This window comes from Hevea brasiliensis, chromosome 11 (genome assembly GCF_030052815.1).
Source record: "Hevea brasiliensis isolate MT/VB/25A 57/8 chromosome 11, ASM3005281v1, whole genome shotgun sequence".
NCBI lineage: Eukaryota > Viridiplantae > Streptophyta > Magnoliopsida > Malpighiales > Euphorbiaceae > Hevea > Hevea brasiliensis.
The window spans coordinates 1,878,062-1,902,039 of NC_079503.1; the positions used below are offsets into that span (position 1 = coordinate 1,878,062).

The following is a 23,978-nucleotide window of genomic DNA, read 5'->3' on the forward strand; positions in this document are numbered from 1 at the left end:
CATCTTCGGTGCGCCCTTTCACTTTGCACACGAAGAGAGAAATGCTTTCCTTTCAGACAGCCACACGCCCCCCGACAGTTCCGGTGATATAGCTGTCTCTTTACTTACTTCAGATCTCTTTTCTAATCAACGGTTCTGATTTCTCCAGTTGTCTTTCGGATCTCAACCCCCTACTTAAATCTACCTTTTTCTCTTCCTCTCTCATTTCTTCACATACAGAGAATCTAGAGAGAGAATAAAACGGCAAGCCGTTTTCTTTTTGCGTCTATTTTGACTTATTTGTTCTCAGTCCATTTCTGTCGTCGGAGTTAGCAGATTCCGACGACGTTTTCACCAGATCCATAACAACCTTAAAACCGACAGCGGTAAGGTTTAATCTGCACTAAATTACTTCACTAATCATACTTATAACTAACTTGATTACAACTGAATTGCATTGATTCGTATACTGACGCTCAATAATGCAGTGGTGAGGCGTTACATCGGTGTATAGCAAGAGGTTTTGGTTCAATCGAACGGTCGAGATGGCGCCGAGCACGATCCGAAAAGCGATTGGGACCGTTAAGGATCAAACCAGCATTGGAATAGCCAAGGTAGCGAGTAACATGGCACCGGAGCTGGAGGTGGCGATAGTTAAGGCGACGAGCCACGACGATGACCCGGCGAACGATAAGTACATAAGGGAGATCTTGAATTTGACGTCGTATTCTCGTGGTTACGTGCACGCTTGCGTGGCGGCAGTGTCGAAGCGGCTGGGGAAGACAAGGGACTGGATTGTGGCGCTCAAGGCTTTGATGCTGATTCATAGGCTGTTAAACGAGGGAGATCCGCTGTTTCAAGAAGGGATTTTGTATGCTACGAGGAGAGGAACGAGACTTTTGAACATGTCCGATTTTAGAGATGAAGCGCACTCCAGTTCTTGGGATCATTCTGCGTTTGTTAGGACTTATGCTATGTATTTAGATCAAAGACTTGAATTGATGCTATTTGACCGGAAAGGCGGCAGTGCCGCCGGCGGCGGCGGCGGCGGCGGCAGTGCCCATGGTGAAATCGAGAGATATGGAGCCAGAGGTGATTTCAGATCACCGCCACCGAGACCATACGAGTATAATGATTATGGGGACTATAGGGGTGAGAGTGGACGTGGAGGTTATGGAATGACTAGGAGGACGAGGTCTTTTGGAGATATGAGTGAGGCCATGGGGAGAGATGGGCGAGAAGACAGAAGGACTGTGACTCCATTGAGGGAAATGAAGCCTGAGAGGATTTTTGGCAAGATGGCTCATTTGCAGAGGTTGCTGGACAGATTCTTGTCGTGTCGGCCCACGGGATTAGCCAAGAACAGCAGGATGATACTGATTGCGCTTTACCCAATTGTGAGAGAGAGTTTCCAGTTGTATGCAGATATATGTGAGGTTTTGGCCGTCTTGCTGGACAAATTCTTTGACATGGAGTATCCGGATTGTGTTAAGGCTTTTGAGGCTTATGCTAGCGCAGCCAAGCAGATTGATGAACTGATTGCGTTGTACAATTGGTGCAAGGATACTGGCGTGGCTCGATCCACAGAGTATCCAGATGTGCAGAAGATTACAAGTAAGTTGTTGGAAACTTTGGAGGAGTTTGTAAGGGATAGGGCGAAACGGCCCAAGAGTCCTGAGAGAAAAGAGGAGGCTCCTCCTGAGCCTAAGGAGGAAGAGCCTGTACCCAATATGAATGAAATTAAGGCACTGCCTCCGCCGGAGAATTATACTCCTCCTCCCCCTACTGAGCCTGAGCCTAAGCCTCAGCAACCACAGGTTACTGAAGATTTGGTGAATCTAAGGGATGATGCTGTCACTGCAGATGATCAGGGGAATAGATTGGCTTTGGCCTTGTTTGCTGGACCACCTGCTAATAATGGAAATGGATCATGGGAAGCATTCCCATCTAATGGTGAGCCTCAGGTGACCTCAGCTTGGCAGAACCCAGCTGCTGAACCTGACAAGGCAGATTGGGAATTGGCATTGGTTGAATCGGCTAGCAATTTATCGAAGCAAAAGGCAACTTTGGGTGGTGGGTTTGATCCATTGTTGTTAAATGGCATGTATGATCAAGGAATGGTGAGACAACATACAAACACTGCGCAATTGAGCGGAGGTAGTGCTAGCAGTGTGGCATTGCCAGGGCCAGGGAAGAGTGCTACACCTGTTTTGGCTCTTCCAGCTCCAGATGGAACAGTTCAGACGGTTAATCAGGATCCTTTTGCTGCTTCTTTGAGCATTCCACCTCCTTCTTATGTGCAAATGGCTGATATGGAGAAGAAACAACATTTGCTTGTCCAGGAGCAGCTAGTGTGGCAGCAATATGCGAAGGATGGAATGCAAGGCCAATCAAGTTTGGCCAAGATCAGCGGCACTGGATACTACACTGCAGCACCAGGGCCTATGCCAATGATGCCTTATGGAATGCCACCAGTGAACGGAATGGGGCCACCGGCTGGGTATTACTACACTCCTTACTGATTTTTTATTCTGTGTATCTGTAAATGACTTCTCTTTGTTCATGTTATGTTTATCTTTCTAGTTTTTTTTTTTTTAAATCCTTTTAAAGCTTTTGATGCTATTCCTACAATTTGTGCACAAGATGGGATTGGGAGGGAGGAAAGAATGAATTCAATACGCTAGTGATTGTGGGAGTTTTGATGTTTGGGAGACCTGTAATAGAAATCTTGGCATCTCTTTGTACTTTGTAATATTAGCATTTCTTTGACATCTCTTGATGTTCTGAATTATTCTCTGTTTAAGAATTAGTTGTGCCTTAATGAATTTTGATTAGAATAGAAAAGTTAGGTGGTAAGCTTCCCAGAATGCTAATTAATGTCCCTTTCTTGGCTTGGAAGCTGTTAGGGAAAGAGGAAAATAATCCTCCAAATTTGTGAAGCAGAGATATTCATATTCCCCATCATAAGCGTTGGTGTTGGTTTGATATGGGCCGTTAAAACTTGGTTACTCCAAATTTGGTGGAATTGCTTTCCCTCATGATAAGGAGCTAAGTTCCTATTAGAAGTACATTGTTATTATCATACATTTGTATTAGAATACAGTCTGATATATCTGTGGCTTTAGCTGCAACTCTCTTAATTCCAGCTGTGCATTGGATGTTTTAACCATGTATGTGACGAGCTTTAACAGGCACGTCTCTAATTAAATATTTGAGAATGCTTTGTGTCTTGATTTATTTGAAACCCAATTTGGACATGTACAGTCACTAGTCTTCAGCCAGAACATAAATGGGGGATGTTTGCGAAAGATGATATGTTGCTATAAATTGACATCTGAATTTCTTATTTAGAAACAACCTATAAATTGACATCTGAATTTCTTATTTAGAAACAACTAAAGAAGACAAGGTTTAGGAAAAGGACACATTCAGAAGTACCTGATTTCACTTAAAAACAATTGGGATTGAATTTAAGAGTATACTTTTAAGTAGATGGCTTGGCGTGATAACGATGAAGTATAGAACAATGAAGATTGATGTGTGTACTGTAGAGTACGCAAGAGAGAGGACCAACTGAAAACGACCTCATGTCTGTAATGATACGACATCATAGCATATATGTCTTGTATTTGCAATTTTTAGCGTTCTTTTTTCTAGTGGGAAAACAGTAAAGCCAACTCAAACGGCAAGCTTTATCTGCATAGGGCGTAGTAACCAAAGAATCAATACATGCTCACGAAGTGACTGCTCTTTTTTATGCAAAAGAATGGCATTGGATTCCATGTATTTTTAAAGCTTCATTATGTCTCTTTGTTAATTCCTTAACCTGTAATATCTTATTTCTTTATTATCATTAAGCACCCTGGAATTGGGTCGTCGGTGGTGGGTTACCAAAATTGTAGGTGGCAACATGGACCACTGGAATTAATTAGGCATGGATCCCAGTGAAAAGAATTCCATTGTCATCTTTTGTGGGTGTCTGCTGTGTTGTTGAAAACAACTAATCATGGAACTTTGTCCACAGATTCTACACAACCCATTAGGAGTTGTAGCACCAGTGACCCACACCCTATTCCTTTGTGTTTTTCATTCCTGTGGAGAATTCTGCACCATTGGTTATGGCAACTTTTTCCCTTTTCCTTTCTCTTTCTTTTTTTCTTGTTACAATATTACTAGTCACAAACGTGAACCTTTCAGAATGTGTGTGTGATAGGACTAGCAAATGCAAATTATGAATACTGGAAGCCTAATCTGGGTCATAATTGTCCTATACCTACAGAGTACTGAATGGTTTATGTGGGTTCAATGCTGAGCGCAAACCCACCTTTTTCTGTTTGTTGTGCAGCGTCGTGAAGGACAAATTAGCTGAAGGACCGGTAATTAGTCAAAATGATGAACACATCATAGATCACCTACTACGCCCAGCAAACTCATAATTGAGATGTCAAACTGCTAACTCTAGCTGTGTGTGCAATACAAGATAAGCAAAAAATTAATAATAATAATAATAATAACAGTATGAAAGAAAGACTACTAGATGTGTGGGACCGAGGTTGGTGATTGGTGAACTGTCCCAGCTCTTCACCTGTTGTTGTTAGGTCTCGTTTTCAATGCTACTGTGTTACTTTTCTTTCAACAGGCAATGGCAACGATATATTGGGCCTAGGATATAGGTGATTGGGCTTAAACTTGATTAAGACAATTTCATCACCTTTTGTCCAATTGAAGCATTAAATTGGCCCAAAGTTCTCCAATATTATTAAAAAAATATAAAGAAATAATATTTTTAAGTGATAAAAATAATCATATTATTAAATCAACCTCAGATTATTTTATATTTTTAATTAATATTTCTGTTAAATTGTTATATTTTTTTATTATTATTGTTAGGATATCTTCATTAAAAATTTTGAGATATAAAAATTTTAGTTTGCATAAAAATAATAAAATTAAAATATGAAATAATTTAAAATTATTTTATTTTTCATTTATTAAAATTAAAATATATAAATTAAAATTATTTTATATATTAAAATTATTATTAATCACATGTAAAACCACGGACAATTCTCTAATTTTAAATAATATTAGGAGATACTTAGAGCTGTATATGACCCTGGTTTCTTAAATTAAATTAAATTGAAATAGAAAAAAAATTATATTATAAAAAATAAATAAACGTATATTTTTATTTCACTTCTAATTTATATATTTTTACTATAAAAATATAAAATCTCTGAAAATTTAAAAAAAAAATGAATTGAAATCAATTTGAAAGATTAAAAAGTTCGATTTCTATTTTAATTATTAATAAAAATCAAATCGAATGGAAATACTATGCTTTCTTGGCTTGCATTTCCTTGGTGTTCTCTGACAAATTCATGGTTCTTAGCCCTGTTTCTAATATAGCTGCTTGATTTCTAAATGACCCATCTACGAGGGTGGACGTGATTGTTTCAGGAGAACTCTATTTGAGTATGGATTGACTATTTCTAGCCTTGTATGGTTTGGTTCTCTGAGTTTTCTCTTGTTGTGCTTCATGAGTATTGTGGGTAGTCGCCGTCGGCCGGGTGGTTCCATGGTGGTGGTGGCGATGATTTACTTTGCAATCTTGTGTTGGGTCATTGACTTCAGATCAAACACCGCTAATCTTAGGGTTCTGTTATAATGGTGTTGGACCTTCTTTCATGGGCTTGGGTGTTGAGCCAGTTTCTTATTGTATTTAGGCTATCGTCCATTTACATTCGCTTTTGTCAATGGAATAAGGTTGAATTTATTTTCTGTACTTATTGAAAATATTTAATTTAGTATATTTTTAATTTTTAATTTAATTTAATTTATAAATTTTAATTTATATTCAAATTAATCTAATTAATAAAAATATATAATTATTTAATTATTTTTGAAAATATTAAAATATTATTTTTATATTATATAATTAATTAATAAAAATAAAAATATTATTTTTATTATTCAATATTATTAATCAAACTGAAAATATAAAAGTATATTTTCATATAATTAATTAAAATTAAAAATTATTACTATTCCAATTAATAATATTGAATAATAAAAATAATATTTTTATTTAATTAATTATGTAATATAAAAAAAATATTTTAATATTAACAAATAATTAAATATTAAATAATTTATTTAAATAAATTATTTGATATATAAACAAATTAATTAATTATACAATATAAAAATAATATTTTAATATTAACAAAAGTATTTTTTAATATTACTTAAACAATATAATTAAATATTTTAAAAATGATATTAAAATATTATTTTTATATTGTATAATTTGTATAATTAAAATATTAAATAAATTATTTTTATATTATATTTTAATATTAAAAAATAATATTTTTATTAATTAGGTTAATTTAAGCATAAATTAAAATTTATGAATTAAATTAGATCAAAAATTAAAAATAAATTAAATTAAACCTTTTGCAAATTCAACCTTGTTCCCTTTTATCAATTAGAACTTTTATTGTTCATTTGTTTAGCCAATTAGACGTGCACACGCGTTTCCTGGCCCTTTCTTTACTTTTTATTAGCATAATACCCAATGTTACGGTAATTTATAATTTTTATTTTCTAATTTAATTTTTAATTATATTTAAAAAAAATAAATTATTATTAAATTAATTTTAAATTAAAATTTTTTTATTTAATTTAATTTGAATAAATTTTTAACTATCATAATAATAAATTTTTAATTAATTTATGTCATAGTTAATTAAAATACCTATTTAATTCTTTTTATACATATATTAAGAGTAATTTTTATGATTATTTTATTTAAAATATAATTAAATTACTTTATTTAAAAAATAATTTAAATTTCATAAAATTTTTATATTTTATCTCATAATTTATGTGAATCGATATTTATTTTTTATAAATTATGAAAAATATATTAAATTAATGAGAAAATAATATTATTTTAAAAATATATAAATATAATATTTTTTGTTATTAATATAATAAAAAATTATCAAATTGTTAATGATGAATTAAATTATTTAATTTTAATAATAATGAAAATATATAATAATATTTATTAATTAAAAATAACATTTTATTATATTATTATTAAAATTACTACATCTAAATGTAATTTTTTTTTATTAATGTCAAATTTTTTTATAAAAAAATTATTTGACAAAAATAGTTATCACTTTATATAAATTTGTAATATAAAATAAATACATTTCATAAAAGTTATAATTTTAAAATGTCATAATTTTCTATTATTAAAATAAATACTATAAATACATATTATTTTTTAAAAGACAGATTTTATAATTATAATATTATAACTTTAATTGTTCTTAATTATCTTTATTTGTAGCTAAATTTTCAATGTTATTATATTATAATTTATCTTTAAAATTCTAATTCTATATAAAAAATATAGTTAAGAGATCATTTATGCACTAAAATATAAATATTTAATTAAAATTTAAAAATATTTTTAATGAAAATTAATTAAAATAAAATATAGATAATCCAAATATTAATTATAATTTTATTCGATATATAATTATAATGTAATAAGATATTCAAAGTTTAAGAAATATTAAATAATTAAATTTTAAAAATTAATAATTAAATAAATATTAATTAAATATATTTAAATAAATAAATTTTGAGAATGATAACTAATAACTTTAAAAGAAATAATAAAATATAAAAAATATTTGAGCACATTTAGGTTAAATAAAAATAATTGGGGAAAGAAGAGTGCTTAATGTGTATTAAAAATCTCAAATGATACTATATATTGATAAACAAATGAAAATCATTTAAATAAAAAATAATTTATAACTAAATATTATTGAATTAAAAAATTGTAACAAAAATATTTAAATTTAATTTTTTAAAAGTAAAATATTTCTTATTTACTTTACCATTTCAATTGCCATAAGATAATAATAATAATAATAATAATAATAATAATAATAATAATAATAATAAATATTAATTAATTTTAGAAAAGCAAAATAAAAAAAAATATTAAATTAATAACATAAAAAATAATATATACTAATTATAAATAAGTCAAATTTCTATATTTTATTTTTATAACTTTTTATGTAGACTACACTTTTGTCTCTCAAGTTTTTTAACAAAGATTTTATAATAAAATATATAACAATGCAATAAAAATATTTGTTAAATATATGAAATAATTTAAAATTAAATTATATGATAGTTGATTATTATATCATAAATTAATTATTAATTTTTTTTAAACTAATGGCCATCAATGATTTATTATTATTATTATTATTATTATTATGGAGAGTAACATTTGGTAAATAATGTTTTTGCAAAAATGAATTTATAAAAAAAATATATAAAATAATTTTTAAATATTATATTTAATAATAAAATATCTTAATTTTAAAAAATCAAAATAAAAAATAATAATTTAAATCATAAATATTAAAGTAATATTTAAATAATAATAATAATTATAAACTCAACTCAACTCAACTAAGCCTTTATCCTAAAAATTTGGGGTCAACTATATGGATTCGCTTTTTCCACTCTGAATGATTTTGAGTTAAATAAAATAATAATAATAATTATAAGAGAAATAAAAATAAAAATAATTAGTATTTATAAAATAATATAAATAATTTGTAAATATTACATTTAATTACTAAATATTTTAATTTTTTAAAAAATAGTAACTTGAATAATAAATACTAAGGTAGTATTATAAATAATAATGATAATTAAAAGAAAAATAAAAAATTTAAATAATAATTAATATAAAAGAGAGTATTTATGATTAATTATGAAATCATAAATTAATAGTTAATATTTCTTAAATTAATGGTCATCAATTACCTTATTATTATTATTATTATTATTATTATTATTATTATTATTATTATTAGTTCTACTAAGTGTAACATGTGATAAATAATATTTTATATAAATAAATTTATAAAAAAAATAGTATAAATAATTTTTAAATATTATATTTAATCATAAAATGTCTTAATTTTTTTAAAAATCAGATTTTAAAGAAAACAATATTTTAACTAATAAATATTGAAGTATAATAATAATAATAATAATAATAATAATAATAATAATAATAATAATAATAATAATAATAATTAAAAGATTAATTAAAAAATAAAAAATAATTAATATTTACAGAATAATATAAATAATTTATAAATATTATATTTAGTTACAAAATGTCTTAATTTTTAAAAAATTAAATTTTAAATAAATAATAATTTAAATCATAAATTTAATATAGTATTTTAAATAATAATTATAATTAAGAGATAAATGAATTAAATAGTAATTAGTATAAAAAATAATATTTATAGAAAATAATACGTGATAAATATTTTAAAGAAAGTGTTAAATATCATTTTTCTGTGATTATATTCCTACTTTATATATATATATAAGGATTGTATTTAGAAAATTAAATTATATAATAATTGCATATTACAACTTTAAGGAAATATAAAAAAATAGTTATCAATAAATTTAATTAAAAATTATCAATTGGTATAAATATGATAGATTTAAAATCTTACCTTCTCTTAAATTTGTTTTATAAAAATATGGATTACTTCTTTATTAGAAAGTGAAAATACAATATATATAAAATTAGTATATATTTTTATTATGTAAAATTAATAAATTAATTCAATTAATTTTTAAATTTTCATTTCTCTAATTAAATTCAACATTTCAAGTATTTATAATAATAATAATAATAACAACAATAATAATAGCTATTTATTATAGTATTAAAGTATAATAATTAAATAATTTGTAACTTATATATATAATTAGAAAATTAATAATTTAATCATAATTAAAAGAAATTATATAATTAATTAATAAAAATAAAACTTCAATATATATATATATATAATTTTTATAAATAATAATAAAATAATATAATATGATTAATACTAATATTAGTTATTTATTAATTATTCTATAAAGAATATCAAAAAAAAAAAACAAAAAATTGAATGTTAACATAAATTTCTTATTTTTCATTACTCTGAAAATAAAATTTTATTTTATTTTTTCATAATTCATTTTATATATATAACATTTAATATATAATTAAAAATATATTTTTATTAAATATGTGTTAAAGTAAAACAAAATCAATGTAAATTAAAATTTATTAAATATATAAAAAAGAGAGAGGGGATAAATTATTTAATTTTATATAATAGAAGAACAAAATATTTAACTTCATATGATAATTTTTACAGTATAATTCTAAATTATTTTATTAATTTTAAGATGTATAATTTTTAAATTTTTATAATTAAATTAAATAATAAAATATTTAAGAAACCTTAAACGAGAAATTTATAACTTTTTTAAATATATCTATTATTTTTAATTAGTTAGCCATAAAAATTATGGTAATAACGGTAATAGTAAAAATATTTAAAAGGAAAGTGCTACATGTCATTTATCTGTAAATACATTACTACTATATATATATATATATACATTACTACTATATATATAGTAGTAATGTATTTACAGAGAAATGACATGTAGCACTTTCCTTTTAAATATTTTTACTATTACCGTTATTACCATAATTTTTATGGCTAACTAATTAAAAATAATAGATATATATATATATAAGAGAATTGTATTTGAAAAATTAAATTATATAATAATTGTATATTACAACTTTCAACAAACACAGTAAAATAGTCATCAATAAATTTAATTAAAAATTACCAATTGGTATAAATATGATAGATTTAAAATCCTACCTCTTCTTGAATTTGTTTTATAAAAATATTGGCTAAATTTTCATCAGAAAGTGAAAATATAACACATATAAAATTAGTATATATTTTTATTAGGTAAAATTAATAAATTAGTTCAATTAATTATTAATTTTTCATTTCTCTAATTAAATTAAACTTTTTAGATATTTATAATAATAATAACAATAACAACAATAATAATAGTTATTTATTATAGTATTAAAGTATAATAATTAAATAATTTATGACTTATATATGCATAATTAAAAAATTAATAACTTAATCATAATTTTAAAAAAAATTATACAATTAATTAATAAAAAAATATAACTTCAAGTGGGGCCAAGTGTGCATACATATATATATATATATATATATGTATATAATTTTTCGAAATAATAATAAAATAATATAATATGATTAATAATAATATTAGTTATTTATTAATTATACTATAAATAATATAAAAAAATAATGAAAATTGAATGTTAACATAAATTTCTTATTTTTCATTACTATGAAAATAAAATTTTATTTCATTTTTTTCATAATTCATTTTATATATATAACATTCACTATATAATTAAAAATATATTTTTATTAAATACATGTTAAAATAAAATAAAATAAAATCAAGGTAAATTAAAATCTATTAAATATATAAAAAAAAGAGAGATGATAAATTATTTAACTCCGCGTGATAATTTTTATAGTATAATTTTAGATTATTTTATTAATTTTAATATGTATAATTCTTAAATTTTTATACTTAAATAAAATAATAAAAAATTTAAGAATCCTTAAATGAGAAATTTATAAATTTTTGAAATATATCTGCTATTTTTAATTAGTTAGTTATAAAAATTATGGTAATAGTAAAGATATTTAAAAGAAAATTAGAATTAAATAAAAATGAAATTAAATATTTAATATAAAAGACAATAATTACTTACATTAATTATTATAATTGTTAAATATAATATTTTTTATATAGTAAGCGCCACGTGGTAGCACTAAAATTTAGAGTGCCACGTGGCAATAGTAAGGAAAAATCTCTTTGCTTTATATATATATATATATATATATATATATAATTAGTATATGTGGCAAGGCAATAAATTCAATTTAATAATGTCATTTGGCATATTATAACTTTCAGAAATAAAGAAAAATAGTCATCAATAAATGTAATTAAAAATTACCAATTTGTATAAATATGATAGATTTAAAATCTTACATTCTCTTAAATTTGTTTTATAAAAATATGAACAATTTTTTTATCAAAAAGTGAAAATACAACATATATAAAATTAATATATGTTTTTATATGATAAAATTAATAAATTAATTCAATTAGTTCTTGATTTTTCCTTTCTCTAATTAAATTAAACTTTACATGTAATAATAATAATAATAATAATAATAATAATAATAATAATAATAATAATAATAATAATAATAATAATAATAATAGCTATTCATTATAGTATTAAAGTATAGTTTTTAAATAATTTGTAACTTATATATGCATAATTAACAAATTAATAACTTAATCATAATTTAAAGAAATGTTATAGCTAATTAATACAAAATAAAACTTCAAGTGGGGCAGGTGTGCATATATATATATATATATATATATAAATATATTTTTATTAAATATGTGTTAAAATAAAATAAAATAAAGTTAAAGTAAAATTTATTAAATATATAAGAAAGAGAGAGAGGACAAATTATTTAACTTAATGTAATAAGGGATAAAATATTTAACTCCATGTGATAATTTTTATAGTATAATTCTAAATTATTTTATTAATTTTAAGATGTATAATTCTTAAATTTGTGCAATTAAATGAAATAATAAAAAATTTAAGAATCCTTAAATGAAAAATTTATAAATTTTTGAAATATATCTATTACTTTTAATTAGTTAGTCATAAAAATTATAGTAATAATGACAATAGTAAAAATATTTAAAATGAAATTATAATTAAATAAAAAATAGAATTTAATACTTAATATAAAAAATAATAATCACTTATATTAATTATTATAATTATAAAATATAATAATTTTTATATAGTAAATGTCACATGGCAGCACTAAAACTTAAAGTGCCACTTAACAATAATAAGAGAAAATCTTTTTGCTTTATATATATAGAGATATAAATATATAATAATATAATTGGTACTTGTAGCAATGTAATAAATTCAATTTAATACTGTCATTTCGCATAAATGTATTAATTTTAGAATTTTATGTGGCAGCCCAGGAGAAAACTTAACTATTTTAAATGTTATTACGTGGCATAAATATGAAAGTTTTGAAATTCTATGTGGCAGCACAAAGGGAAAACGTGTCTGCTTTATATATATATATATATATATATATATATATATATATATATATATTAGACTCTCCTTGTTTTCTGGCGTTTGAGACACTCAACAGAATTGATTAATAAAAAATATTTTTTATATTTTTTAATGATAGATCACTCAAGAAAATTAATTAATAAAAAATATTTTCTTGATAAAAATTATTTTTCATTTTCTAAATCATTTCTAAAGAAAACAACTTCTATTTTTTTTTTAATTATTTTCTATTTTTTAAAATTTAATAATTTTATTAAAATATAAATATACTTACACATACATAAAATAAACCCATATAATAAATTTAATATTACAATCAAATAACAGAAAATATTTTTATGAAAAATATTTTTTTATATTTTTTCATATATAAATTATTTTTCACAAAACAAATAGAGTTTTAAATTAAAAAAGTTTTTTTTAAAGCATCTTTCCAATTCTTGTTAAAAAATAATTAAAAAATTATTTTAATATTTTAAATTTATTATAATTTAAACATATTAAATTTAATTTATAATTAATTTCCAAACATTTTAATAAATATATTTAAAAAAAAATATTTTTTATAATAACAAATTCAATAATAATACCAAATAAAACTCTATAAACATATTATAAATCTATTATCTGAGTTTATTTATATAAATAATTAATTAAATATAAAATATAATTTTTATATAAATAATTAATAAAAATTTTAATTTAAATATGAAAAGTAATTTTGTCAAAGTCATTATTCTCCTTTCATACATTTATATATTATATAAATAGATAATTATTAGGTATGAGATGAGTTCAAATAAAAATGAAATTAAATATTAAAAATATTAATTAAGTTTAAAATTAGATATAATAATTTTTATGAGTACCCTACTCATTATTATTTATATTGTAAATTAATAAACAAATTAATATATGTATAATAATCTAAACTTTTTTAACACAATTGATTTTTATTGAAATTCAAATTTAAAACTTAATAAATTTAGATACCAACCTCAATACTATTAAATTAAAACTCATTATTAATGACCTAATTCATTTTAATTTAATTTACACCACTTTATAAAGTTCTTTTATAAAGCTTTCCTTTAAAAAAAAAAAAAAATTCTTTTATAAAGCTCATTAATTTGGCCATGCCATTTCAATTGTTTTGCACCCCTTATAATGCTCTATTCTTCACCTTCCAATCACAAAAGTTTTACATTTTATCTTTTAATTTCTTTTTTTATTATTATTATTGTTTCCCTATAAGTGTTTTACTCAACATTATATTATAATTTTTCTTTAAATTTTGTTTAATAATTGCAATTTATATTTAGCATACAATCGTTCAAATTTTAGATCAAATTTATCAATATTTTAGAGTTTATTTTATTATTTATAATTAAACGAATTTGACTATAAATTATTTTTGAACTTCTTTTTATTATTAATTAACGCACAAAAATTAAAATCTTTTAAATTAATTTCTAAATTTTGATTACAATTATTTTTCATCTTAAAAATTGGATATATAATCTAAAATTAAAATGTTCAGATATAATATTTATTATTTCACTTTCAATAAATAAATTTGTAGGCCTCCTTTGGTTTAAATTAACCACATTTTAATAATTTTACTTTTTGAGAAGTAAATTATTGGATTTAGGTAAGTAAAATGAAAAAAAAGACCTTTCACTTATAAGAAGTGACAATTGTCTTTAATTAAATAAATAAATTTTTTATACAAGAATTTAAAATTTTTTAATTTATTTATCCCAATCAAATAAGACAATAAATTACGAGTATATCTAATATAAATCCATCTTTACATAAATTTGAGCTATTTATTAGCACGCCATAACTTGTTGCCTCCTTGAAAAATGCCATTTAAATATTTACTAATCTATCTAAATCTAGGGCACGAAAACAAATTGGATTTAGTGTCCTTGTGGTTTTCCTTTGCAACTTTTTACAGAAAATCAATTATTCAGGCTCACACAAATGAGAAGAATCAAATTGTACCAGCAAGCATGCTTGATGCTGCCACTCTTACTAGTACTCACTAGCCACCAAACTCTTCAATGAGAGAGCCAAAATCAACCATGCCAGTAGTGTCCTTTACAAATGGCTATGAGTTATTGCTAGTGTACTATTTTTCCTTTTCTTTTCAAGATGACCCATTTCCTCCTCTGTCCTTTTCTTCCTCCTTTGTCTTTTTCTATCTTTACATTGGTAAATCAAGATTTCACTGGTTAAAGATTAAAATTCGAGGGTCTTGTTTTAATTTTGGGATTTCACTTGCTGGCAATACTTGAAAAAAGATGTGTTGGTACAGAGTCAATGGTTGCAGAAATTCCTTTCACGGATGAGAAGAAAGTACTTATTGCATATCTCTCATTGATAGATGTGTGAGGCCATCTCTGAAAAAGATTGCTGGTAAAGAAGAAACGTCATCAATGGGATAAATGTCCAAGAAGATTCTCAGGGCTTAACAAAAGCTGCTTTCTTGGGAGGATTGGTGTTTCTTTTCTTCCATGAAATTGTTTTATGATCCAGTATTGCCAGAGCTTTAGCTTTGTATGGGATCTGAACAGAGATATGTCATTTACCCCACATGTATGCAAGCTCAGTATGCCTCAAAAAGTGGTGACTGTGACAATGCAAAGAAAAAAGGATTCTTTCCCTTTTTCTTTTGTTTAGAGGCAGTAGTTTAAATGTTTGATTACCAAAATTGAAGTCATTTTGGTACAAGTCATCTACTACTCAATTGGGAAGTTGATATCATTATTGCTTGCTTTTGGGTGAAGGTGAGAACACCAAACCCAAAAGTTCATTTTAACATTCTGTTTCTGGTGACAATTCATTTCCACCACCAAAACCCATCAAAGCTGGAAACTTGAGGACATTTTTTAGGTTTAAACTACAAAGAAAGAATTTGATTAGTGTAAGCCAAAGTTGGTAGATTAAGAAAAAATCAAAATTCCAATTTCCATGTGGTTACATAGATGAGCCCACCACAATCACTGCATCCCCTGTTATCTAACATTGACAATTCATGTAAATGTGTTGGCGTGGCAGAGGAAGAGAGCTGAAAATATTGTCGCTGTTGGTGGTATCTAAGCAAACCCCGGCCTCTACTCACTGTAACGTTCACATGGAAATGGCAGCAAAAAAAATTATGTTGAAGGGGAAAGAGAGAGAGTAAAAAGGAAACGAAAGGCAAAAAGGCCAAAACCATAATAATAAAAATGAAAAGAGAGAGAGAGGGACTCTTGGGGCTAGGGGAAGCAGGCATGTGGATGAGTGGGGGACACACCAAACTCATCAATTAAAACCCTTCGGAATAATTGAGTTCGTTACAGAAAAGAAAGAAAAAAGAAATCAAAACCAAAAAACCCCATCTCTCTCTCTCTCTCTCTCTCCACTTCCCACTTATTATATTTTTGGTGCTATTGGCTTCTGCTAAGTAGTGTGGGACTTGGGTGAGAGTCACAAGCCAAGCAAAGGGTAAAACAAAGCCAAAAGCAGAAGTTACCTCCACTTCCACAGTGCTTGGACCTGGTTTCTCTTTTTTGAAGAAGCAGGGGTCTCTGTTTTCATCTTTCTCCCCAAGAGTTGGTGAAGATGCCTAGATCAGGACCCAGACCTTTTGAATGTGTTAGAAGAGCTTGGCACAGTGATAGACACCAGCCCATTAGAGGTTCTCTCATTCAAGAAATTTTCAGGTTCCCCCCATCTCTATCTTTGTCTCCGCGCGCATGTGTATGTGAGTGCGCGACGTTTGTAAGTGTATACATGTGTGTTAGTATCTCTCCTGTCACCAATTTTTTTGCACTGTATTTTGATTAGAGTTGTCAATGAGGTTCATGGCTCTGCAACCAAGAAGAACAAAGAATGGCAAGAGAAGCTACCTGTTGTTGTCTTGAGAGCAGAAGAAATTATGTATTCCAAAGCCAATTCTGAGGTAAATCTCTTTCTCTCTCTCTCTCTCTCTCTCTCTCTACATACATATATATATATATATGATCCTCTCAGTTAGTCAGTCAGTTTCTCTAAATTGAAATTTGTTTGCCTCCTATCTTGTTATTGTCTATTGCTTATGATAAAAGAAATAAAATTTTAAAAACCAATCAAGTCAATTGTTTGTCTTTGAGGCTTAGTTTGGAGTTCTATGCTATGGGTTCGAACAATTTATGAATTAAGGTTAAATATCAAACTTCATGCATTCTCGAACCGGAGAGATCCATGAACTGTGATCCTAATGCATATGGACATGAATGGTCCAATGGGGGTAAGAATTTTTAGGAACATTTAGAACATTTCATTTCTGAGCAGAAGATCCGTATCAGGAAGAACAGGTTGCTCTGGCTTGATGTCATCAAGAATTCTTGACTATTGCATGGAACAGGTGCATCTTCGAAGTATTTTTCCCTTCCAATATTTTTCTATTGGAGCTTCCCTCATTCCTTTTACTGAGACCAGTCTCAGATCTCAAAAGGTAATGGAGGCGTGCAAAAGTTTTCCTTGGGCCGGACAGAGATTAGCCCTCGAGTTCAAAGGACTGCAAGGCCCACCCTTTACTATTTAGATTTGAAATTGGAATTGTCGCATTGTAATAGAAACAGGAGTGATATATTGATATCTACATGGATAATCCTTTTAGTTATAAAAGGGACAAGGATCACTAGTCATCTTTTTGTTCCAAAATAAGCTTTTGATAGTTTAGTGAATTTAGTTAATGTTTTTGTATGAATCTTATGCATTAGCTTCTGATTCTTGCATAGGCTGAATATATGGACCTTAAAACACTTTGGGACCGAACAAATGATGCCATTAATACAATCATTCGACGAGATGAGAGTACTGAAACTGGAGAGCTTCTTCAACCTTGCATTGAAGGTACTCACCCCATTTTTACTCTCTGGAATGTATACTTTTGCTGCTTTGAAATAATCTTGGCTCAGATTTTCAGTGCTTGATATTCATTTCAACATATAGTGCTTTAAAATGAAGATTAGACGTATGCAACTGTCTTTGCCTAAAGAAAGATAGGGGAGAGATTTTATTTTATATATTTGATTAAATCATAGCAGTTATTTCTCTAAGAATGACACTCTAAAGTAACTCACTTTGTGTGTAATCCTCCTCTTTTTATTTCAATTCTGCTCAGCTGCTCTTAATTTGGGATGCATTCCAAGAAGAGCCTCCAGGAGCCAACGAAATTGTAATCCAAGATGTTACCTTACTCCTGGCCCTCAAGATCCCAACAATTTCTCTCCTGGCATAGTAAATAACACGATTCAAGTAAATCACACTGTCAACCCACAATGCATACCTAATTATTCAAGCTTCATAAAACCCACAACCATGAATTCAACCCACTTGGGCTCTAAATTACGAAAACTTGTTTGCCAGAATGTTACTGTCACTTCTAACAAATTTCTCTTTGCAACTGACAATGGTTGTCTACCCAACTATGACCAGTGTTTACCTGTGGAGAATCAACCTGTGTCAAGCTTGTGCTCAGTCTACCCTTTGTACTATGGAAGTTGCCTACAACCCCAGCAAGGTTTAGGAATTCTTTCTAAATCTGTTCCTAGCACCTTGGAACCTGTCAGGGTGGGTATTGAGCAAAACATCCTTGCCTGTAATGAGGATCCTGCAGTTACAATCAACCAATCAGATCCCAAGGATAGTCCAATGGAGCAGCTTGAAATTGAATGTGATTTGTCATTACGATTGGGCTCTCTTTCAGCTCCTTTGCCAAATGTTCAAAAGAGGCAGCTCCAGGACATTGAAGTTGTTGGTTCTGGTCATTCACGAGAGGGAAGTGAATTCAACAGTCAGATGCCACAAACTGATAAGGATTTCGCTTTGTTCACTATGGTTAATATGGATAACTCATTAGATTCATGTCCAAGCAAAATGAGTGAACATGTAAATGTAGATGTGATAATGAAAAAACGCAAGGCAGTTTATGTTCACCCTGTGGATGATCAGGCATATTGTTGGCAACCAAGGCTTTCATGCAATGATTTTACTGGTAGAATGAATACTGCAGGTTCATAGACTGACGGAGTCTTGACTAGCAGAATGAAAAATGTAGGTTTGTAGACTGATAGGCTCTTGCTTCTGTTTGCTTCTTCAATTCTTGGCATGCCTTAGCTAGGATATGTCTTGCTAAAGCATTTTGGGTAATCCAGCTGTACTTGGTAGTTTGCCTGGGTAGTGCTAAGTTGCTTGCTACAATGTTATAAGAATGTGAGAAGTAAATAACCAAATGTAAATTAGAAGGAATGATCCTGGAGGAACTAACAGAAGAAGCTTGTGGTTTTAACATGCAGAGAAATGTTTTATGCAACACAATTCTATTTTGGAACTTAGAACAGCAAATCATAAACATATTTATCATCTTCCCTTATTGGGTTATTTCTGTTTGATGGAAAATGAAGAACAATAGGAGAGGAAGATAAGAGTATGGAAGCAAATTAAACCTAGGTTCTTATCATGGTTTATTCTATATTATCTTCACATAAAGAAGCTAGTTGGACAGGCTATGCACTGTATATTCAATTAGCTTAACTTTTTCATGTACACAGCCAGAATCCAGCTCCTTGTTGCGCTTGGGATGTATTGCTAGAGTAAGATATATCTATGTAGAAAGTACGGGGCAAAGTAGTGTCACTTCAGTAAACCTTAAACTTAACCATTATGAGAAATAATTCTGTGTCATTAGATTTGGGGTTATTGGCCCCCATTCTGAATGGTCTGGTTAAGAAATGGACAAGAAATGATTAATGAATAACTGGATAAGGTTTTTGGTTTGTGTTAGTGGGGGACAAGAAAGTGTTTCATACCAAATCTTGTAATTAATCTTGGATATGTGCTTTGGGGCTGTGTTGTGGACCCCTTGCTATTTGGTCTAATTAAGAATGGGGTGAAACTTTGTTTGTGCGGGTGGTGACTAATATTTGTGGGCGTTAGATGCTTATCAGCCATTTGTAGGGTCAGATTCGGAGTCATTCTTACCTTTAACCTAGGTCATAGGTCTGTATGTGGGCTATTTGGTCTTTGCAAGTTTTTCTTTTAATAATTAGGTAGGCCAAGGAAAATGGATGGAGGAGGCTTGTTCTCCAGTATTTTTAGCAACTATAATTGCTTCAACTACATGATGTTGCTTGGGGAACCATCAGCATCTTCAAGTTGGGATGAAAAGCTAATGGAATTCTTAAAATTCCTAAAACAAACAGGAAAAGTTACTGGATGGGAGAGAGATCATCAAATTTGCTTGAAGAATGTCGTAGAAAATGGAAGAACTTCCATGTATTTCATCATTTTGATTGTAGAGAGGCCATAATTCCCTCTGATTAAAACGTCATTCAAGTTGTTTGATATAATCAGAAGCTTCTGCGAAAGGCCATTTCTATTGTTTGCAGAACTGAGTTTATCTGAGAAGTGGGAAAAAGCTAGTTAAAGATATTTGAATAAAAGGCATACTGCTGTACATGAGTAAAATCAGCAATTGATTTACGATAATTTATTCTTGGAAAAACTAGGCTTGAGCTAATTTTCCCATAAACAATTAATCGTGTTATGAAGAACACTGATTTTAGCATACTAAAGTACTTTTAGGCTCATTTTTTGAGAGTTGAGCTTTTTCTTGAGAGCAATAGAACATTTATATCTGTAGTCTCTTAAGTAAAACAAAATCAGATGCTGTACACAATTGAGCTACACTAGGTAATGCACCCATCACTGGAGAAGTGAGAGGAAGTAGGTGATGCAAGTGAAGAGGAGGTCGAAGAAGAGCAGTAGTGGAAATCAATCTGCAGTCTTTGGAGGAGAGAGAATGTAGAAACTTTTCCCTTTTTCTCTTCCTCCTCAAGTTCCTTTAGTGGTATGGCAGCCAGGAATCTTTTAATGAACTCTCTACAGCACTCTTTCCCTTTGCAAATTATCTCTGCCCTTTCTTCCTCATCATCTTTGGGCTTCTCTGTTGCTGTCATTTCATTGGAATCGTCCTCTTCTTTCACCACCTTCCCGTGCATCACAGACGACTCATCAAACTTTAAGATGTATGCCTGGTTGCAGCCCTCAAAGAGCCTCTCTCCTAAGGAATCAATGATGTAGAAAGCATCAGCATTTGCTTTCAACACAAAGAAATGATCATTCCAACTCACAATATAGATCCTCTGATCATAATCTTCAGTACTGCTACTTATTTCTTTCCATATATCATCAAAAGACTTGGCTCCCTTTAAGTTTTCAAACTTTTCCGGGCTAAAAATCCCAGTAAAAGATTTATTGCCCAAGATGGTTAAAGGCCTGAGATCAGCCTTCAAAACTGTCTCAAGATCAAAGTGGTTATCTGGGAAGGAGTTCATATAGGACTGATCGTTGCAGAGTTTGCGCCACTTGGAGGATCCTTCTGCTATAAGGCTATCAAATTGTGATGCCGATGGCATCAGGACAAAGTCTTGGTTTGATTGAAGCCAGTGGACAATGACTGTGGCTAATGTTGCACAGGCGCTTTGTCCATCAGCCTTCTCACTTCTTTGATCAAAGGAAGCGAAGAACACATTGGCATTGAGTTTTGCTTGCCCATCTCTGCTGACTAATTCTTTCACCTCCCAGAAGTCTCCTGAGATGCTGCTCTCGTCTTCCTGCAAATGGATTTCCCAGAAACGCATTAGGCATTCAGGCCTCGTACATTGTCAAGATTCACGTCTGCTTCTAAGAAAATATCATAGGATTACAAGAACATACCTGTCGGGCATTGGAATTATCGAAGTTGGCAACTTTATTTTCGACTACATCATTTTCTGCATTAATCTTCTCAATCAATGGTTCTCTTTTCCTCCTAAACAATGGAAAGCTCCACCTTTTCTTCTCCCCTAAACACAAGTTCACTCTCAGGCGAGAGTTGCGCCGAGTCTGTGAATCCGGGGAGGATGATCCCAACTCTTTCCCTGTATTGCCAATCGACTCATTTCCGAATAAGTCATTCGAGTAAGAAAAACTCAGTGGGCCTTCTTCATCGATTTTGTTCTTAGACGGTGTTAGGCTAGAAGCTATTTTAGGCAATCCTTCTTTATCATCTGACTCTGCCGAGTTTTGAATGATTTCTGGGTGGTCAATAGAATTCCTTACCTCAGCAAAGCTCACGCATATCTGTAAGGAACCGACAATTAAAACAAAGTAAAAACTGAAAATTTTTAAAGAATTTATTTTATTATAATTATAATTATACTTTTTTAAGATATGGATTACTTGATATGAATTGGTCATTGAAGTTGACATCATTTTTGTTTGAAAGAAGAGCACCATAGCTAATGCCTATTGAAATTTCAGTGCCAAAAATGGATCAATTATCCTTGACTGGTTTGTACTTCGTAGTACTAAATAAGGAAAAGCCAGTGAAATTTTTTGTTAATGATTAAGGAGAGGAATTAAAAGGGTATCAAGAAAATAACTATATGGTTTTTTTTTATTGAATATTGCATTAATTCAGTGCAGATTAAGAAGAAAATTTAAAGCAAATTAAGAGTTTTGTGGGATAATAAAAACTAAAACTTGTTTCAAGAACAGCCGAGATAGAAATAAAATTCTTGTGGATTGAAGAAAAAGAAAACTTACAGAAAGGGTAGCTTGATTTTCTACTCCGCCATCAATACGTACAGAAACAGGCAGCTTTTCCTCCATCTGAGAATCCATCTTGGAAGCCAATTCTGCTATATTCAACGAAACCTTTCCCAGCACTTCTAATTTAGTCTTGGATTTCGCATCCTTACCCTGCACGCATGAACCAAAAGAAACAAAACATTAATTTCATTACAACAACATTAATAAACATCATCAAAATTATAACAAAATTAAGCAACTTACGTATAAAACCTTGAAGGATACATCCCATGAACTAAAAGAATTATTATTATTACTGTCTCTGGAAGCCATCGAGAAACTACATATATTCTCAAACTCCTCGTCCCATTCAATCGCCTCTCCTTTCTTCAAGAATTTATGGCTGCTGTAATTTTTTGGGCATTTAATAACTCTATGGTAAAATGGAACAAATCTAGCTCTGGGTCCTTTCCATTTCATCACGACAACAACTATTCTTTCCTTTCCATCTTCTACATCTCCCACGCAGACTCCTTCAAGCTTCAATGGTTTCATCTTCACATGGAGCTTCTTTGTTGGTCCAGGAAGCCATGACGACAACTTCTTCATCTTCTCTATTGCTTTCTTTCTTTCTTTCCTTTTCCAAATGATTGGTTAACAGAGATTTGGGATTGGATATATAAAGAGGTTTGCTTAACAGAGAAAAAAACAGCAGACTCTATCTTCGTTTGGTGGTTTTGCTTATTAGTTTTTTCCCTGAACATTCCGCGCCCAAACAAGGAATTCGTCAGCTCCGTGTTTTCATTTCCGTGTGAGAGTCTTCACTCACGTGAATTTCACGTGATTTATATGCTTATGTGGCAGTTTGTTACTGGTGGAATTAGTGATTTACCTGAGAAACGCTCTACACCAGATTCGTCCTCCGTGGGATGTTGAGACAGCAGCGCCTAGTGGGGATGTGACACGTCAAGTGTAACAGATAACGATTTGACAGGTTCAGGAATTGGCGGGAGGGGTAATGGGTTTTTCTTTGCAGACAGCGTGAATTTAACTGGCTTTCGTCCTCACTTCGAAGAAAAGAAACCACCTGGTGTTTGCGTTGCCACGTGTCTCCAACGGTCTTTTTCCGCACGTGCGGAAACTACTTTAGCCAACCAATGCCATTACTGTGCTTATACGGCCTTGGTGTGTCCTTTTACGTCATTTTAGT

At 28.8% G+C, this 23,978-nt stretch overlaps 3 protein-coding genes across 3 annotated transcripts; 2 read left to right on the forward strand and 1 right to left on the reverse strand.

The window, feature by feature from the left end:
* Positions 1 to 5: 5 nt before the first annotated feature.
* LOC110648325 (probable clathrin assembly protein At4g32285) lies at positions 6 to 2,750 on the forward strand. Its single transcript, XM_021802514.2, has 2 exons — positions 6 to 365; positions 468 to 2,750. Exon 2 carries the CDS (start codon positions 525 to 527, stop codon positions 2,499 to 2,501), a length of 1,977 nt encoding a protein of 658 aa, XP_021658206.2. The 5' UTR covers positions 6 to 365; positions 468 to 524; the 3' UTR covers positions 2,502 to 2,750.
* Positions 2,751 to 16,309: 13,559 nt separating this feature from the next.
* On the forward strand, positions 16,310 to 19,526 carry LOC110655644 (uncharacterized). The gene is made up of 4 exons (XM_021812046.2): positions 16,310 to 16,872; positions 16,997 to 17,111; positions 17,932 to 18,046; positions 18,318 to 19,526. Exons 1-4 carry the CDS (start codon positions 16,772 to 16,774, stop codon positions 19,214 to 19,216), a joined length of 1,230 nt encoding a protein of 409 aa, XP_021667738.2. The 5' UTR covers positions 16,310 to 16,771; the 3' UTR covers positions 19,217 to 19,526.
* A 1,127-nt stretch (positions 19,527 to 20,653) lies between these two features.
* Positions 20,654 to 23,506, reverse strand: LOC110655643 (uncharacterized). The gene is made up of 4 exons (XM_021812044.2): positions 23,033 to 23,506; positions 22,784 to 22,939; positions 21,914 to 22,318; positions 20,654 to 21,810 (listed from the first exon to the last, which is right to left on the reverse strand). Exons 1-4 carry the CDS (start codon positions 23,375 to 23,377, stop codon positions 20,884 to 20,886), a joined length of 1,833 nt encoding a protein of 610 aa, XP_021667736.2. The 5' UTR covers positions 23,378 to 23,506; the 3' UTR covers positions 20,654 to 20,883.
* Positions 23,507 to 23,978: the final 472 nt, after the last annotated feature.

What these genes read in the sequence shown, in the direction of transcription:
- LOC110648325 (XM_021802514.2), top strand. Translation starts at nt 525, where the DNA reads ATGGCGCCGAGCACGATCCGAAAAGCGATTGGGACCGTTAAGGATCAA.
- LOC110655644 (XM_021812046.2), top strand. Translation starts at nt 16,772, where the DNA reads ATGCCTAGATCAGGACCCAGACCTTTTGAATGTGTTAGAAGAGCTTGG. An exon ending in ATTCCAAAGCCAATTCTGAG is followed by an intron (nt 17,112 to 17,931) that starts GTAAATCTCTTT and finishes ATTCTTGCATAG; the next exon opens with GCTGAATATATGGACCTTAA. An exon ending in TCTTCAACCTTGCATTGAAG is followed by an intron (nt 18,047 to 18,317) that starts GTACTCACCCCA and finishes AATTCTGCTCAG; the next exon opens with CTGCTCTTAATTTGGGATGC.
- LOC110655643 (XM_021812044.2), bottom strand. Translation starts at nt 23,377, where the DNA reads ATGAAGAAGTTGTCGTCATGGCTTCCTGGACCAACAAAGAAGCTCCAT. An exon ending in AAAATCAAGCTACCCTTTCT is followed by an intron (nt 22,319 to 22,783) that starts GTAAGTTTTCTT and finishes GGTTCCTTACAG; the next exon opens with ATATGCGTGAGCTTTGCTGA. An exon ending in ATAATTCCAATGCCCGACAG is followed by an intron (nt 21,811 to 21,913) that starts GTATGTTCTTGT and finishes ATCCATTTGCAG; the next exon opens with GAAGACGAGAGCAGCATCTC.